We start from the raw sequence: 17,788 nt of genomic DNA, 5'->3' as shown, positions 1-17,788 counted from the left end.
AAACAACAGACATTTGATTTATTATCACTAGCGAATAATATTTAAATCTTCTACCTTTTATACCCAATCTTCTTCTTTTGAGTTTATACCAAATCAACACTAGTCATGTGCAGCTATCATGGGGAGTATAAGTGAATATGTTGAGTAGCAGCCAGCAGCACTAGTGACTCATGCTTGTAATCCTAGCTTCTCAGAGAGGTTGAGATCTGAGGACTGAGGCTTTAAGCCAACCAGGGCAGACGGATCTGTGAGACTCCTCCAAAAGGTGGAAGTGGAGGGGTGGCTCAAGTGTTAGAGTGCCAGCCCCAGCAGGAGCAGATGATCCTGAGCTCAAGCCCTAGTACTGACACATGCACACAAGCACATAAACTCAGAGCCAATGGCTGTGGTTTCAAAGTGCCGTTGGTGGTGCTATCTAGAGAGTGATTTTAGAGACTCATAGCCAATTCTTTTTCTATCATGTCATTGCCTCTGAGTTCCTCAGTTATAGAAACTATGATATTTATTATGCTTTCACCACTTGGCCAAGTTGCTCTGATAAGTTTTTTTTTTGGTGTTTTGCCTGAAAATATTTCAAACAAAAGTATCTTTTGGATTAAGATGTGAAGACAGCAGCATCAGTTTTACCTAATAACATTTGTAAACAGCACTTCAGCCTGTGTAAATTATTATAGGAACCCATCCACTAGATGTTCATAAAAATCTGTTTACTGAAAGAGATATTGCTGTTAAAGGCATAGTGTGCTGCTTGTGGCTTACACCTGCAGTTGTAGCTACTCAGGAGTCAGAGATCCCAAGGATTAGAATTTGCAGTCAGCTTGGGCAGAAAAGCCTATAAGACTTTGTCTCCAAACTATCAAATAACTGGGATGGAGGCATGGCTCTAGTGGCAGAATGCTAGCCAAGGAAGCAAGCCAAGGAAGTGTGAAGCCCTTAGTTCAATCCCCAGCCATGGAAAAATAAAAGGTGGTAGATGAAAACTCTAAGGGCTTGGTGAGGTTGTGTTTCTTGCACAAGTCACAAAGCATACTAATAAAGGTAAGATGCAAGTGGAGGTTTTCTAACTCTTGCCCAATGATCCTTCTGTATCTGGCACTGTTTATGCAATCTTCTGATTGGATTTTTTAGAAGTGTAGAACTAAGGAACATAAGATCTTGCAGAAGTTTATACCTGGAGTTGAATTTCAGCTTTATCATTTACTGAATGGTATTAGTCAAGTCACTTAGCCTCTCTGAACATCTGTCCCTAATATTGACTTCTTATAACTTCTACACATTTTACTTCTTTGAGCTACATGAGCAAATTTTGTTTTCATGGTGAGTATGTATTCAGCTTTCATTAGATGTTGAAGTCTACAACCTTCCTATAAGAAAAGCCTCCAAATATTTCTAAATATTTGAGGTCCTTACCATTGTTTCTTGGAATATTTCTTTTAGAATTTTTATTGTAAACGTGATGTACAGAGGGATTACAGTTACATAAGTCACGTAATAAATATATTTCTTTTTCTTTCTTTTTTTCTTTTTCTTTTGTCAGTCGTAGGGCTTGAACTCTGGGCCTGGGTGCTGTCCCTGAGCTCTTCAGCTCAAGGTGAACACTCTACCACTTGAGCCACAGCGCCACTTCCAGTTTTTTGATGGCTAATTGGAGATAAGAATCTCCTGTCCAGGCTGGCTTTGAACCACAATCCTTAGATCTCAGCCTCCTGAGTAGTTAGGATTACAGGCTTGAGCCACTGGCCCCTGGCTTAATGAGTACATTTCTTTTTGAACAGGGTCAACTCCTCCCTTGTTTTTTTTCCAGTGTTTTCCCTCCCAGACCCTCCCTCCACAAATTGTATGGTTCATTTTCAACATAGTGTCTAGTGAGTATCACTGCTGAATTAGTTCACCTTTTGATCTTTCTGTATTTCTTCAGCTTGAGCAGATCTGTTATTTAACCTTTCCTCGATTGATTTGACTCCCCAGATCCTTAGGGTATTGCTTGCTTCCATGTGAAATGTATCTGTTTATTATCTAAATTTCTAGAACTGCTTGTTATATCTAGGAAGAGTGACTCAGATTAGAATGAGATAGTAGCTTCTTCCAATGTATTCACTTATGAGCTCATAAGCAAAATCTAGCTTCTACATGTAAGGGGAAACATGCATCCATTGGGCTTTCCTTTGGGACTTCCTTAGTTCACATAACATTTTTTCCAGATCTTTCCATTTCTTTACAAATGGTACAATATCATTGTTTCTCACGGATGAGTAAAATTCCATTGTGTACTTACCCCACATTTTCTTGATCTGTTTTTTTCATTGAGGGCTATATAATAATGTAATTCCTTAGCAAGGCAAAATCAAAGTTCAGCAAAATAAAACACCAGGAAGCAGGTACTTGGAAGGAGTAGCATAGGGTCAAGGGAAACGGATGGATAAATGAAGAGAAGAAGAGAGGGAGAATGCAGACAAGAAGAGTGAGGGAAGGGGTGGTAGGGTAAGGATGGATGATAATTGACACTTCCTCAGCGATCAAGTGACATTGACCAAGATATATTCCTTAACTTCTATGTTAAATGGCAACTCCTTTGTCCAACTAGTTAAAGAAAATAAAAACATAAAAACAAACTCACTTCTTTTAAAAATGAAAAAAAAAACATTGTCTTCTTCTCATGGAATAGTTTAAGATCTTAATCCTTTTTCAAGTCTTATCTTTGTCCAATATTGACCAAAAAAGCTAACGTTGACTCTTCAAAATACATTTTTATTTACCCTTAGATCTCATATTCTGTGCCTGAGAAGTGTATCTACTCTAAACAAAGAAACTCCATCATTTTTCAAAGTTGAATTTTATCCCATTTGAGTTGGCTCTAATGTCTGCCGTTTAATTCTGATGGTGTTACACTATCACATTACCTTCCTATCTTCCTATAGATTGAAGAAGCACACCTATTATTATACTACCTAATTACTGATACACATGAAGTGTAGTACGAACTTATGGAAGCTTGGTGTTTGACTATGATCCATAAATCAGAATCATTTTAGGATGCTGTTTGGATTGTGAGCATCAAACAAAGAGTAAAGGCTAGAGAGGAGTAATGGGAGTAATTGTAATAGTATTATAGACATAAAATATGGTTAAGCAGAGCCAACATCTTTCACATAGCTCAAATGAGGAGAGAAAATGAAAATATTCAAATGTAGTTGGTAGATAAGGAAAAACATGAAATCAATAAGTGTTTTCTAAGCAGAGGAAGTAGGACACATACAGGTTTGGTCATCTCTGAGAAGACCTCTCTCTTGTCTTTGGAGATGTTCACAACTGGCAAGCTGTCCAGCAGTAATATTTGCTAATGTCCTTTGAACTGCCTTATTTGCCACCACAAAGACATCTCCTTACAGACTTCAACTTTACCTCTGCTTTTGGATTGTTCTAGGGAGTACCTGGATATTCACGGGTGCCAGCTAAAAGCAATGTAGAGTGGCTTTATCCAGTGAAAGAAGGTCACTGCAACTATCTTCTTAAGGGAATACATGAAAGCTTTTCTTCAATATTAGACAAAGTCTAAGATAAACCTCAATCATTTAGTGTTTCATTTGGACTTCATATTGTCTTATTGAACAGGGGCAATAACATGTCGATTCATGCGATCTACATTGGAAATTCACTCTCCTGTATAATTAGGTAAGGTACTACAGCGTCCCTTCAGAGGCCTTTCTTTGCCCAGGCAAATAAAAATCCAATAATTCCACGTTGCTGAACCAATGCCTGTCTTTGTGTGGCACTCTGAGGATTGTATCTTTCAACAAGAAAATCCAAATTCTTCACAGTACTGGTCTCTGTAGATGGGACACGTTCTAGTGCGGATGTTCCTAAGCAAAGACACAAGTAACTAGAAATGTTGTACCCCATGAAGAAACTTTGTAATGTGAGCCCTTGATTCCCCAACTGCCCTTTAAAAGAGCTATTTTAGTTACTCTGCATCCTTCATTCCTCTCAAGCAGGTTATGTGTGAACATGTGAGTGGATGCTTAAGTTTGCTTGGTATTACATATTTGAAATAAGTAACTTACACTTTAAAATACTGAGATACTAATAGCGTGCAACATTTCCATCATTCTCCCAATACCGCTCAATAGCAGCACCTTGTGTAATGGCTCCAGTGAGCTCAATGCCACAGATACATAATTAAGTGGGAATTAGGATTTCTTCAGCCAAAGGAAAGGGTCGTGTTAGATGGCTGTAAAGCAAATTCATTATTTGTGTCAGACAGCCTAAGGGAATGTGATACATTTGGGCTGATTACAATGTAACCGATTTACACTGTAAACCATTCACGGTGGAAAGGATTGCACTTTTGTAATCCCTAAACTCAACACTAGGAAAGGAAGAAGGGAGTCTGAGGCATGAGGATGTGAGTTTGAGACTAGACCCCATCTCAAAAAGCAAAAACAAATAGACAAGCAAAAATCAGAAAATGAGGATTCGATTGGATCTCATTATATTTTCAAATTAGTGAATATTCTTATCTGGCATCTCCTTACTCCTCTAACTAGGTTTCCAGATACGAGCCTCCTGTACTTGGCTCTGTTTCACTTTCTTATCAGTGAGTTGCCTGACAGATTTGAACTTCTATCCCTAGCTCATTTCAGAGTGAAACACAGTCAGAAGGGCTCATCTTATTCATTCTTCCCAGTTTATGGTGGGAGAGGAAAGATATTAGGAAAGAGTTTTCACATTTCACTAATTTTTATTAGCGTTTTCCCTAAGGATTGTGTGCATAAAGTGTCACTTTGGCAATCTGCTCTTTCACTCTGAATTATTCTGTATCATGAATAAGCACATTTTAAGGTTTTGTCCTAGTAGGGCTTTTATAAATATTGGACTATGGTCCTGCTGTTCCAAAGCTAGTGTCATACAGCTGTTATCTATCCATCTATTCATCCATTCATCTACTCATCAGTCATACATTCATGTACTCATTCATTCACTCAATATGTAGAATAGACACTTGTTCTGGCTATGTTCTTTTCCCCCTCTAGACACTTAGAAATACTGACTTCGCAAAAGGCAGAGAAAATCTTTGCTGCCAAGTCATTGTATCTGGTGGTAGGTGTCAGACACTCAGCAAAGAGACAACTTTGGAGAGTCATCTGCTTTGATAAGGATAAGACAATGTAAGGGGAGAAGAATGACCAAGATTTGGAACTCCTTTATACAGAATCAGAGAGGGTCAATCAATAAAGGAAACAACTGACAAGATACAAGTATGCTGTGGTGAGGGATCCATTTATTTTCCAGGTCAATCAATGGTATCAGTCAGGGAATTCAGCATTAAAACTACTTGGTGAGGGGATACTAGGAAAGCCAGCTTCCTTCTTCTTTGGCCTCGTAGTCTGGAAAGGCAGGCTCAGTCACGACCAGAATTCCAGAGCCCTCACTGTAAGTACATAGGCATAATGGTTATAGTGTCACAGGAGAAGCTGGAGAATCATTCAAGAGGAAAGGGTCCCAGACCAGCAGAGAAATAACATACAGGACATTTATGTCACGTAAAAAATAACACATCAAAAAGGATGTGTGAAGGGGTTGGGAAGGTGGCTCAGTGGTAGAGTGCTTGCCTTGCATGCATGAGGCACTGGGTTCGATTCCTCAGCACCACATAAGCAAAAAGAAAAAAGCCGGATGTGGCTCTGTGGCTCAAGTGGTAGAGTGCTAGCCTTGAGCTGAAGAGCTGAGGGACAGCGCCCAGGCCCAGAGTTCAGGCCCCATGACTGGACCCCCCCGCAAAAAAAAAAGGATGTGTGAAGTCCATTTGAAAGAAGAATATAGAATAATAGGTCTGGCTCACTGGGCACATTTTAATTTTCCCAGAAACTCTCTGAATTGACTAAATCCAGTTGGTTTAGGTAGAGTGAAAACAATCTTGGCTACATTGTCACACGGATTGTATCCTTTTCATTCCTGATAAATGGGTCAAGTTAGAAAATTGTAATTTACTTGAATGAGTCAAGTTTTTTAAAAATAATTTTTATTGTGAAAATACTGTACAGAGGGGTTACAGTTACATGAGCAAGGTAATGAGTACATTTCTTATCAAGCATTGTTGCGTCCTCCTTTGTTTTTCCTCTACCATCCCTTCCCTCCCACCTCCTCAAACACCCCCCTCTCACCTAAATTGTAAAGTTCATTTTTCAACATATCATCTTGTACATCTCATTATTTCTAACGTATTTACCATGTGATTTTTTTCTTCTGTTGCTTTGTATGTCCCTCCCCCATGGTATAACCCCTGTTTTCATTGTATTTGATGTTGGTATAATTTGGGGAGGGGAAGGGAAAAAACAAATTGTTTAAATAGGGATACAGGTGGACCATTGCAACAATGAGTTGTTTTTAAGTTTCTTTTTTAGACAAAACAAAATATATAACTGTGTGTGAAGAGATGACTTAGCATAATGTGCAAATCATTTCCTCTCCTGATCAGACTGGTTAAAAACTCTACCCAAGCTTTAAGTACTTTGAGTCAAACAGGGAGGACAACATATCTATTTCATTATTTGCTCTGCAAGCTTTCATTCTTTCTGGGTCTGTATTTTAACTCAGAATACTTAGGACATAATATATTAATGGGGGCGGGAATCATAGTTTGGATGTATTTTTTTGTTTGTTCTTACTAATATACAGAGACAACATTGGAAGGTGGATATACCACCAATTGTGTGAGCTTGGTTCAAATCCCAAATCTGTCACTCACAAGCTGCTTAAAAAAGATAGGTTATTTGCAGCTGCTGATTTCTCCCATGAGTTATTTTTTTAAAATACTATGTTGTTATTCTGTTTTCGTTGCTACATCTGTGACTAATTTACTTGTTTTGCCTGCTGCATGGAATTTACTTAGCAAGAATCACCTTTTGGAAGTGATAGGCAGGGATGCTGGAAAGATAGCCAATAGCAGAATTTCCTGGGCAAGAAGAGGCAGCTATGGTAGGGACAGGAAGAGGAAATCAGAGCGCCACTATGATGTATGCTGTGGGTCATTCTGTGGTTAGCTGATGAAGCTGGGTCTCAGACGTTTGCTTTCTCAAGTATTTGCAAAGCATAAAGGGTTATTATGTTGTGGGAGATAAGGCAGGATAGGAAGTTGATATTTTTGATTGTTCTGTCCTTCATTCACTCATGCACTTAATAAACATTGATTAAGCGTCTACTTTGCTCATTGGTGCTCATCTGCTGGTATATTGAAGACCAGGAAGAAAGCTTTTGCACTGAAAGCTCCTTTCACTTAGACAGAGGCAAATATTTTCAAATGAAAGCTCAGGCAAATGGTTTGACAACATTTTCAATTTATTAGTCAAACAGTCGTATAGAAAATTATGTTCCACCACTTCTCCTAAATACAGCGATTTCCATTTCTCTCTTCTCTTTCTCATATTTATCAACACTGAACATAATTTTTGCATCGTTATCTTCCATAGTGCATAAATAATTTTGCATTCCATGTTCTCCAGTGAAATTATTTTGTATATACTTACCCATTTTTCATAACCTGCATATTTATCACTCCTAATGACTGCAGTAAACTCTTTCATGCTGCTCTGCTATAAGTTATGCATTTTTCTTTTGTTGTAAATTTGCCTTGTTTCAACTTTTTTTCACTACTATTAGGAGGAAAACATTTTTTTAAAGGAAGTATATAGTAGATTCTTGTTTGAAAGCAGTTTTGACAAATTGTTTCATCCAAATTGCTTTATTCTAACATAGAAAAAAGATTGGATTCCTAGGAAGAAAACATAGTCTGTCTTTTTAAAGGAAAACTTATTTATTTTTCCTTAATTATGTTTTGAGTCTCCATTTATAATGGAAAGATAATTAGTAGAGAAAGACCAGATATACTTCCTGATAGGGTTCATATTTCTAATTATACCTTCTTTGCCAGTTGCATGTTTCCAGAGAGCAATGGTAGAGAAACAGTCTGTGTAGTTTGTATAGACAGCTACAGCCTGGCAGCCCCACAATACTATAGTTCTGTGACACAACTGCACTCTCTTCAGCTCTTCTGTACTGTCCTTCTGATGACCATTGGAGGAACGTATCACTCTCTGGCAGGAGACACCCTGCTTCATCTCAGCAGAGAGGTCAGATTAGTTGTCCTGACCTCTGGATATAACCGAGGAATGACTGGTCTTTGTGAACATGGGAATAGAAGGAGTTCTCTTGCAGAATTCCAAATTTATCAGTCACCTCCATTTCACTCCACTGAGAATCCTCCAAGCTTCAGGTGCTGAGAGGTACTTGCCAGGACTGAGATGGAGGCTTACACTCAGCGGGTGGTAGTATAGACTATTTCAGAAGAAAACATCAGTTTAAAGACTGAGACTGATTACTTGGGCATTGGAAGGACTGATCAGTTGAGACATTCAATTGTGCTGCAGGCTCTGTGGCCATCGTCAAAGAACTGTGGCCTCCACTGGTCTATGTCTATTATGTATCAGTTGAAGATGTTCTTCATCTAAGGAATGCCATCTCCCTTTTGTTCCAGGGAGGTAGTGCCTGTGTGTCTGGTTTATTACTCAATTTTCCTATTATTTATTATGGAAGATGTAGTTGACAATACTGGGGTTTAGACTCAGAACCTCATGTTTGTTAAGCAAGCATGCTAGCATTTGACTCATGTGATTAGCCCTTTATGCTTTTGTCATTTTTCAGATAGGATCTCTTTGTTTTTGCCCAGAGCAACTTTAGATTGTAATCATCTTATCTGTACCTTTCACATTCTTTGGATTATTGGCATGTATTACCACACCTGACCCTTGCTCACATTTTTGCCTGGACTGGACTTGAAATAAATATTTTTATTGGATGATGGCTTCAGTTATTCAGCTGAGTATCTGAATAACCACTGCCCATTTGCTTAAAATTTAATTTAAAAAATGAGTAGCAGCTACATTAACTAAAGTCAGAGCAATAGGTTGCAAAGGGAACCATGTGGTCATTTAAGCCAAATACATGAGGGTTTATCCTAATTCCACTGCTTGTTGCCATGGTCACTTGGTTGGTCTGTAAGTATGAACAGCTTCTCCACCTGTGATATTTGGATGAAGCCACTTTCTTCAGGGTTTTTGTAAAGTTAGACACTCAAAACATTTCCCCTTTCTTTCTTCCTTTCCCAAAGGGAGATGACAGGAAGGCAGAAGGGGCCCAGACAGTGTTTCCAAGTACTCTCCAGAGACATAGCTCTATATTCATGTTACTCGGCATGGAAATCATAGGGTATCTTGGCATCATATTTTTACCTCGGGATACTTTAAACAGCTATATACCTTTTGGTTTTGCTTCAGATCTCTATTAGTAACTGTTCTTCACCTTTGCAGGATTTATGAGCGTGTGATAGATCCTCCAGAGACCAACTTTCCTCCAGGAAGCAGTTTATGGCTTGGTCAGCGCAACCAAAAGCATGGCTTCTTCAAAGTAAGTTCTAATTTTCTTATTTATGTGCATATGGACAATATCCAAGCTTTAGTGTTATTGGAGGCAGCATTGAATATGATTATACTAGTAGAGGAGCCTGGCATGATAAAAACTGATACTAGCTGGATACTTCTTATGGTGTGCCATTTACTTTTTTGCATTTGACATGAAGTCATCTTATTGTCACAAGGACTCTATAAAGGAGATGCTTTGAAACTAGGCAGAGTGCTAGGTGGCTTGGTCATACATACATACATACATTCAGATGGCTCAGTGTGCTGCCATACATGATTTAAATGGTTCTTAGAATGTGTCTTTTGGCTGGATGGCTGTGGCTTAGGCCTATTATCTCAAGAGGCTGAGATAGTGAGAATCATGCTTCAAAGCCTGTTAAGGAAGAAAAGTTCCTGAGACTGTCTCCAGTTAAGTAGCAAAAAGCAGGACCAGAGACAGGCTCAAATGGTAGCATACTACCTAAGCAAACATGAGGTCATTAATTCAGACCCTTGTAGTGGCTAAAAAAAAAATTTAAAAAAAACCCCAAAATTAGAAATGAATAAAAGATTGTATCTCCTTGACTTTTTCTGGAGGTCATTCTAGTTAAACTCAAACCAATTGAGGTTTGATGCCTATATGTACAATAAGAAACAAATTTTTACTTCCTGAGCTCTGTATTTCTTGTCTATGAAGGAAGTAATGCGATGTGTTATATTCTGTACTGCATGGAAACATGACTATACTGTGATAAAATGGATTGAAAAACTGAAAACACCATCACATTTGAAGATAGTCTTATTCTGCATGAGAATGACAGATTTTTGCCGCTGGCAATCTGGTGAACTAGGTATTCTAAAAACCTTCCCAATTCAAAATGTCTAGAAATGCTAGGTAAAAATACAACAGAATTCTTTAAAAATTCATCATTGCATTTAGAAGAAGGGGAATCTTTAGGAACCAAAGATACGATTTTACCTTTTCCAGAATGTTATAGAAATGGAATTATATATATCTATGTATACATACTATATTCTTATTTCTATATTTCCTAAGGATGATAGTGAGACTCATCTATGTTTTGTGAGTGACTCTTGTATTGTGTTTACACACCACAGTTTGTTTTTCCATTCCTTAGTTGATGGATATTTGAGTTCATTGAAGTGACTATAAACATTTGCATATAGGTTTTGTGTGAGCAGAGATTTTTCATTTCTCTTAGATAAATATGTAGGTGTAAGATTGCTGAATCTTACATTAAGTGTATGCTTAACATCATAAGAACTTGCCAAATTACTTTACCAGGTGTCTAAAGCACATTGCCTGCCCACATCAATGCATACAAATTCTTTTGGAACTGTAAATTTCAACAGTTAGTGTGGGATGTGAGAATTTTCTCAGATCTCATGTATGTTTGGGAATTGGAATGGAAACTTCTGAAGTGAAGCCAGCACCTAGAAAACTAGACCTCCAGTGAAAAGGTAAAAAGGAAAGGTCTACTTTCTAGCAAAGAAAGGCAATTGAGTAACAAGTCTGTTAGCACCTCATCTCCAGTTAAGAAAAGAAGGTCCTTCCCTGAGGATATAACTACAGTGTTTTCCCTGAATAGACCTGAAACATGGAGCTCTGCCAACTGTCTCAAAGTGGTCCTGGGTTGGTCCCTCGAGATTCCTGATGAAGAAAATGAAAATTATCTTTGGATAACATCAGCGGTGATGCAGACCTCACAGAATACTTATAGAATTAAGTTTAGGAAGGCAGTGGTTTTTCAACCATCACGAATGACAGTTAACGGGAAAACCTTCTATTAGCTCTCCCAGGGCTTCAGAAGTTTTTTTAATCCCTGTGTTGAAAATACCTAAAGAAACAAAGCAATAATGTGTGATAGTTAGCAGTGATGAATTTGTCCAGGAATAGTTGAAATAAGAAGCACTTCTAGAAATGAAAAATATAGTCACTGAAGGGAGAAGAACCTTCAGTGAACCTGCTACATGGTAGATTAGACACAGAGTGAACATTCATGAAATCAGTCATTCCCCTGAGGGTATTCTATAGATAAGAAAAAAGAAAGTAAAATTACAATTTAGAAAAGGTAATGTGTATTTGTATTAGGGAAGGGAAGGGGAACAACAGAATGGTGAAACAAAAGGCAAAGGGGAACCAATCCAACAGCAATATGTGGGAAATGATCTGTACAAGTTGTCGGCGTGTAGGAGGGTGGGGGAGGGAAAGTAGGAGAAAAATGAGGTAAGGGGGTGACATCTTTGACAAGAAATGTACTTATTACTTTACTTATGTAACTGTAGCCCCTCTGTACATCACCTTGACAATAATAAAAAAAGATAAATAGAAAAATTTTAAAACAACTTTTAATATACTTATGCCTGTATACATGTATATCATATATAGGTAATATATTATACACAGATAATAGAGAGAAGGAAGTTATAGGCACTATTAGAAGTCTAATCATTAAGAATTTCCTAGAATTGTCAATAGACATCAATTCTCATAGGAAACAAAATGAAATCAAGTTATAAATTACTTTAATTTCACTTAGAAAACTTAGAGAGTAACAGAGTAGCCATTTTCTTCAGGTCCCAATTCTGATGGTTTTTCTGGTTTGGCCTAGCTAAGCTTATACCTGTTGAGCTCTGTCCTCTGTCTCTGATCAGTTGGACCATCAGCAGGACACAAGATGATTTCTTTACAACTCTGACAGCAGGCTGGATGTTGACTGGTGTTTCTCAGTCATCTCCATTTGGTTCATTCTCTAGTAGCTCAGCTCAGAATTACTTGTGTGGCAACCTTGGGATTTAAAGTGTAAGAAGATAGCAGCCTATAGTATCTTTGTGCTTCTTTAGGTTCTGTTTACATGACCACATTTGCTAACATTTTATTGCCAAAAGAAAGTCATATTATGATCTCTAGAGACAATGAGTAAAGAAATAGACTTTATGGCTTGAAGGGTTGCTCTGCAATATGATGTTGCACATTCTGGATAAAAAAGGATATATATTTAATTATCATTCAAACACATAACTACAGATAAACATTGAAAGGATATACAGGACTAAATTATCCATTTGGTTGAAATAATAATAAGCATGTCTAATTTAGCAAAAGTAAAATTAGAAACAATGGCAATAAAAATATAGTATAAGATAATTTGATTTAGTTTACTTAGAATGGAGAAAATAATTATTCTATAAATAAGAAATGAATTAAGTTTGCATGTTACAAATTTAAGCCAAGACCAAAATATTATGTCTTGTTTAAATTCCAAATTTAAGTATGAGCAAAAGAGAGTATACAATAGCAATAACAGCAACAACAAAAACCCAAAAACCTGTGCCAAGTACTTCTATATACATTAAAGGTGGAGGGAGGAAAATGATTTTAGCCTATAAGAGAAGAGTTTGAACAATATAAGGAGATCCAGTCTCAAAAGCTCCATCAACACCACCACCAACAAACAATAAATAAATGAAGAGGAAGAAAATATTTAAAGTAAAATAGCAGCTATATAGTTCTAATTGATAGTATTCACTATTAATTAGGTGGTTAGTATTAAGGGTAGAAGAAAGAGTAATATGTTGGATTCGTGTACTCAAATCCTGCTGCATATCAGCAACAGTGAGACAGCGGCAAAAACAGTAGAAACCACAAAGTAACTGTCAAGTTTCTAGTGGTGAAGTCGTTTAAAGAAAAAGGACAAGAAGGTGGAAAGCACCTAGAGGAGGCTAGAGAATGACAGAGCCATTATAAAAATGAGCCAAATAGGTATTTTGAGGCTAAGAAGTACAACTGAGACAAAAAATTCACCAGAGAGATTCAACAACAGAATTGAACATGCTGAAGGAAAAAAAAATCACTGAACTTGAAAATAAGGTAATTGAAATTAAAGAGTCTGTAGAGGGAAAAAATGTACTATGAACAGAGCCCAAGGGACTTTTACATTACCATCAAATACACTAATAGATGCACTAGGATGGTGTGTGTGTGTGTGTGTGTGTGTGTGTGTGTGTGTGTGTGTGTGTGTGTGTGTGTGTGAGAGAGAGAGAGAGAGAGAGAGAGAGAGAGAGAGATTGGAGATGGAGGGAGAGAGGGAAGGAGGGAGGGAGGGAGGGAGGGAAAGAAAAAGGAAAAACAACACAGGGACCCATGGGATTGACTATCTGATTCAGAGGCAGCTCTGGGGTCTAAAACCTTGAAGTTTAGCTATAAGCTTTAGAAGCCAGAGACATAGCTCTAGGTATTCAGGACAGAGGCTTATGGCTCTCAGCTCTGATTTCCAGTGGCCTAGCCTTTGGTAGCTATTGTAATCCTTGACTTTTAGCAGCAGCTTATGCTAGCAATCATCATTGCCAGCTAGTGTGTATACAGCCTCTGAGCCATGGGTGTCAACACTCTTCAGTACTCTTTGCCTTTAACCAAGGGTAACTTCTTTGGGGCTTGAACTGGAGGCTATCCCTGAGTTTTTTTGCTCAAGGCTAGACCTCTACCACTTTGAGCCATAACACCACTTCTAGTTTTCTGGTGGTTAATTGGAGAGAAAGACTCTCCTGGCCTTTATTGCTGGGGATAGCTTTGAATCGTGATCCTCAGATCTCAGCTTCCTGAGCAGCCAGAATTATAGCCAACAGAGCCTGGCCAAACCAAGGGCAGCTCTTTGGCTCTGGGAAGCCTCTCATCTTTTGCAGTCTCTTTCTCTTCACTCTTTCTCATCTCTTAATACATACTTACCCTTCCTTCATACCTCCTGTAGTCTTGGCTACCCTTGGCTGGATCTCTCCAGCAAAGATTCAGCCATTACTGCTGTTGCTGTCATCCCATCACCTCCACTGCCATGGTCTCCTCTTCATGTCATTTCTCAGCCCATTATAACTATGTCAAAGATCACAAGTAAGCTAGGTGTGGGTGGCTCATGCTTGTTATCCTAGCTACTCAAGAGGCTGAGATCTGAGAATTGTGGTTCAAAGCCAGCCTAGGCAGGAAAGTACATGAGAATTTTTTTTTTTTTTTGGACAGTTGTGGGGCTTGAACTCTGGGCCTGGGCATTGTCCCTGAGCTCTTCAGCTTCAGGCGAACACTCTACCACTTGAGCCAATTTTCTGGTGGTGAATTGGAGATAAGAGTCTCATGGACTTTCCTGCTCAGGCTGGCTTTAAACCATGATTCTCAGATCTCAGCCTCCTGAGTAGCTAGGATTATAGGCATGAGCCACCAGCACTCAACTACATGAGACTCTTAACTCCAGTTCATCACAGAAAAAGCTGGAAGTAGTGCTGTGGCTCAAGTGGTAGAGTACTAGCCTTGAGCAAAAGTTGCTTAGGGACAGTGCCTAGGCCCAGTTCAAGGCCCAGGACCAGCATAAAACAACAACAACATAAAACAAAAAAATAAACAACCAAACAAAAATGATTACAAGTAGACAAAAAAAGAACACTTGAGAAGAGCCTTTTGGGCCTAATGTTCTAACATGAGGGCAGCACTGGAGGGTATCTCCAGGCTGACTCAGAAAGTGAAGACAGCATGCAAACATAGGATTGCAATTTATATCAATCATAACCCAGCTTCCACTTCCACCAATTAGAAGCTTACAATAGGATGAATCACAAGCCTTGCATGAAGACTAGTTGTAGGCTTTTTTAAAATACGTTTTTTATTGTGAAAATACTGTACAGAGGGGTTACAGTTACATGATCTAGGTAATGAATACATTTCTTATCAAGCATTGTTGCCTCCTCCTTTGTTTTTCCCCTACCATCCCTTCCCTCCCACTTCCAAAATTATACTCTCCCTACCCCCAGCCTAAATTGTAAAGTTCGTTGTTCAACAGTGTCTTGTATATCTCATTGTTACAATGGGTCAACCTGTATCCCTATTTAAACATTTTGTTTTTTCCCTTCCCCTGGGACTTTTCTCTCCCCTGTCCCGATAATGACTATAGAGTGCATTGTATTATGGAGAGTTTACTCTCCAGTTCACCAAAGCTTGTGATGACTAAAGTGGGTGTAAGTGGGTGTAAGTTACCTCATGCAGTTATGCTGGAGCAGGGCCTTCTGGAGCAGGACTCACGGTTTCAGTTTCAGCGGTCCTTGCAGCTGGAGTGTACTTTCCTCAAGGTATCCATGGAGTTTAAGCAGCTGGGTTGTTATAATGACATCCAGCTGGTTGCCAAAAGTGGATCTGCTCAGTTGACAGCTCTCTGCCTAAGGCAAGTGGGCATAAGGGAAAGGTCTGTCAACTGTCAATGAAACGGTCAAACTGGCCCAGCCCTCCAACAACATAGCTTATTTATAGGAAAATTAACAATTAAAAGAAGTGCTTATAATAATGATCTATTATTAATATTCTTAACAGTATCAATGTTAAACTCAGCAAGAGAAAGCAATTGAGAGTTGATTGTATTCTGTCTCTCTCAGAAAATAGAACGCAAACAGTGGAAGGGAAGTTCTTTGAGATAATAAAAGGTATAAATGAAAAACCCCATAGTCATCATCCTGCATAACGGTGAAAGACTGAGAGCTTTCCTTTTAAGGTCAGAAACAAGACAAGGATGATATCACTGGTATTCAACACTGTTTCTAGGTAGTGCAATTGGACAAGTGTAAGAAATAAAATTAATCAAAATAGGAAAGGGATAAATAAAACTACCTCAATTTCTAGGCATGATTCTATATATAGAAGATTCCAAAGGACCTATAAGAAAGCTACTAGAGCAATAAATGGATTTATTAACAAAGTAACAGTTTACATGATCAACACACAAAAATCAATTATGATTCTATAAGCCATCAGTAAATAAATTGAAAAGGAAATTAAGAGAAAATTCCACTCATGGGAGTAACTGAGTGAATATAATACACAGTAATGAGTTTAACCAAGGAAATACAAGGCTTGGATTTTTTTAAATGATAAAATTCTGTTGAAAAAAAATTAAATAACGCCTAACTAAACTGACATCTCTGTTCATGAATTCGGAGATTAATATTGTTAGAGTATCAGTACCACCCAAAGCAATCAATAAAGTAAATGAAAGCTCCGTCAAAATTCTAGCATCTTTTCCTACATAAAGGTAAATAAATGCTTGTCATGAAATTCCTGTAGAACTATGGGAAACCCTGAGTAGCCAAAGCAATCTTGAAAAAGAACTGACGTAGAGGACTCACAGTTTCAAAACTTGCCACAAAGCTGTCAGGACCAATACAATCTGCTCCTGTATGAGGATGGAAGTATATCCCAATGGGATAAAATTGAGAGTCCAGAAATGTACTCATACATTTCATGCATGGCCAGTTAAATTTTGATAACAATGTCAAGACCACTTAGTGGGGAAAAAAGATAGGCTCTTCAACACATGGGACTGGATTTCCATATGCAAAAGAATGGTGTTAAGGTCCATACTTTACATCATCTATAAAAACTAACTTAAAATGGATCAATAATTAAATATAAGAGCTAAAGCTATAAAACTGTTAGGAGAAAATGTAAGGCTAGGTCTCCATAATATTTTGTTTCCCAATGAATTCTTGGATATGACCAATGTGACCACAAAATAAAAATATACCTTTGAAGTCACCAAAATTAAAACCTCTGTGTGTGTGTTTGTGTGTGTACACGCACTTGCACATGCACATGTGCACGCCAGTACTGGGACTTGAACTCAGAGACTAGGCACCATCTCTTAGATTTTTTACTGAAAACTGACGTTCTACTATATGAGCCATATCTCCATTTCTGGTTTTGGGTCTGGTGGTTAATTGGAGATCAGAGACTCATGGACTTTTCTGCTCAGGTGTACTTCAAACCACAATCTTTAAATCTCAGCTAGGATTACAGGTATAAGCCACTGGTGCTTGACTTAAAATAAAAAACTACCATGTGATCCAGCAATGTGACTCCTGGACATCTATCCAAAAGATTGCAAACCACGATATAGTAAAGCAATGAGCACAGACATGTTTATTGCAGTGCTATTCACCATAGCCACATTACAGAAACAGCCCAGACACTTCTCAGTGGATGAATGGATTAAGATATATGCATAGGAATTTTGCATCATTTGTAAAGAAATGGAAATAGCTGGAAAAATTGTTAAGTGAGTTAAGTCAGGTCTAGAGAGACAAAGGATACATGTTTTCTCTTTTATAGAGAAGCTTGACTTAGCTCATAAATGTAAAAGAAAATACGTTGAGTGGTATGCAAATATGTACAAATGTATTATCTGAAATATGGTAGAATCAGAGGAGAACTCAGTGTAATTCCTTAGAAAGACAGCCAAAATTCACAAGCTAGTAACCAGGAAGTGGGGTCAAGAGGAAAGGGGTAG

At 38.1% G+C, this 17,788-nt stretch overlaps 1 protein-coding gene across 2 annotated transcripts in view; it reads left to right on the top strand.

Moving 5' to 3' along the window:
• The window catches only part of Nell1 (neural EGFL like 1), an 824,312-nt gene that overhangs the window by 188,123 nt on the left and 618,401 nt on the right, over nt 1-17,788 (top strand). For both annotated transcript variants that reach the window (XM_070032057.1, XM_070032056.1), the window contains exon 5: nt 9,363-9,459. In XM_070032057.1, the coding sequence (XP_069888158.1) occupies nt 9,363-9,459 (97 nt within the window). The remainder of the gene's footprint in view (nt 1-9,362; nt 9,460-17,788) is intronic.

The sequence above is a fragment of the Dipodomys merriami genome, unplaced genomic scaffold, assembly GCF_024711535.1.
Source record: "Dipodomys merriami isolate MVZ:Mamm:240054 unplaced genomic scaffold, mDipMer1.0.p SCAF_21, whole genome shotgun sequence".
Classification (NCBI taxonomy): Eukaryota; Metazoa; Chordata; class Mammalia; order Rodentia; family Heteromyidae; genus Dipodomys; species Dipodomys merriami.
The sequence above is the reverse complement of the archived record's forward strand: the minus strand, read 5'-3'. Positions and strand labels throughout refer to the sequence as shown.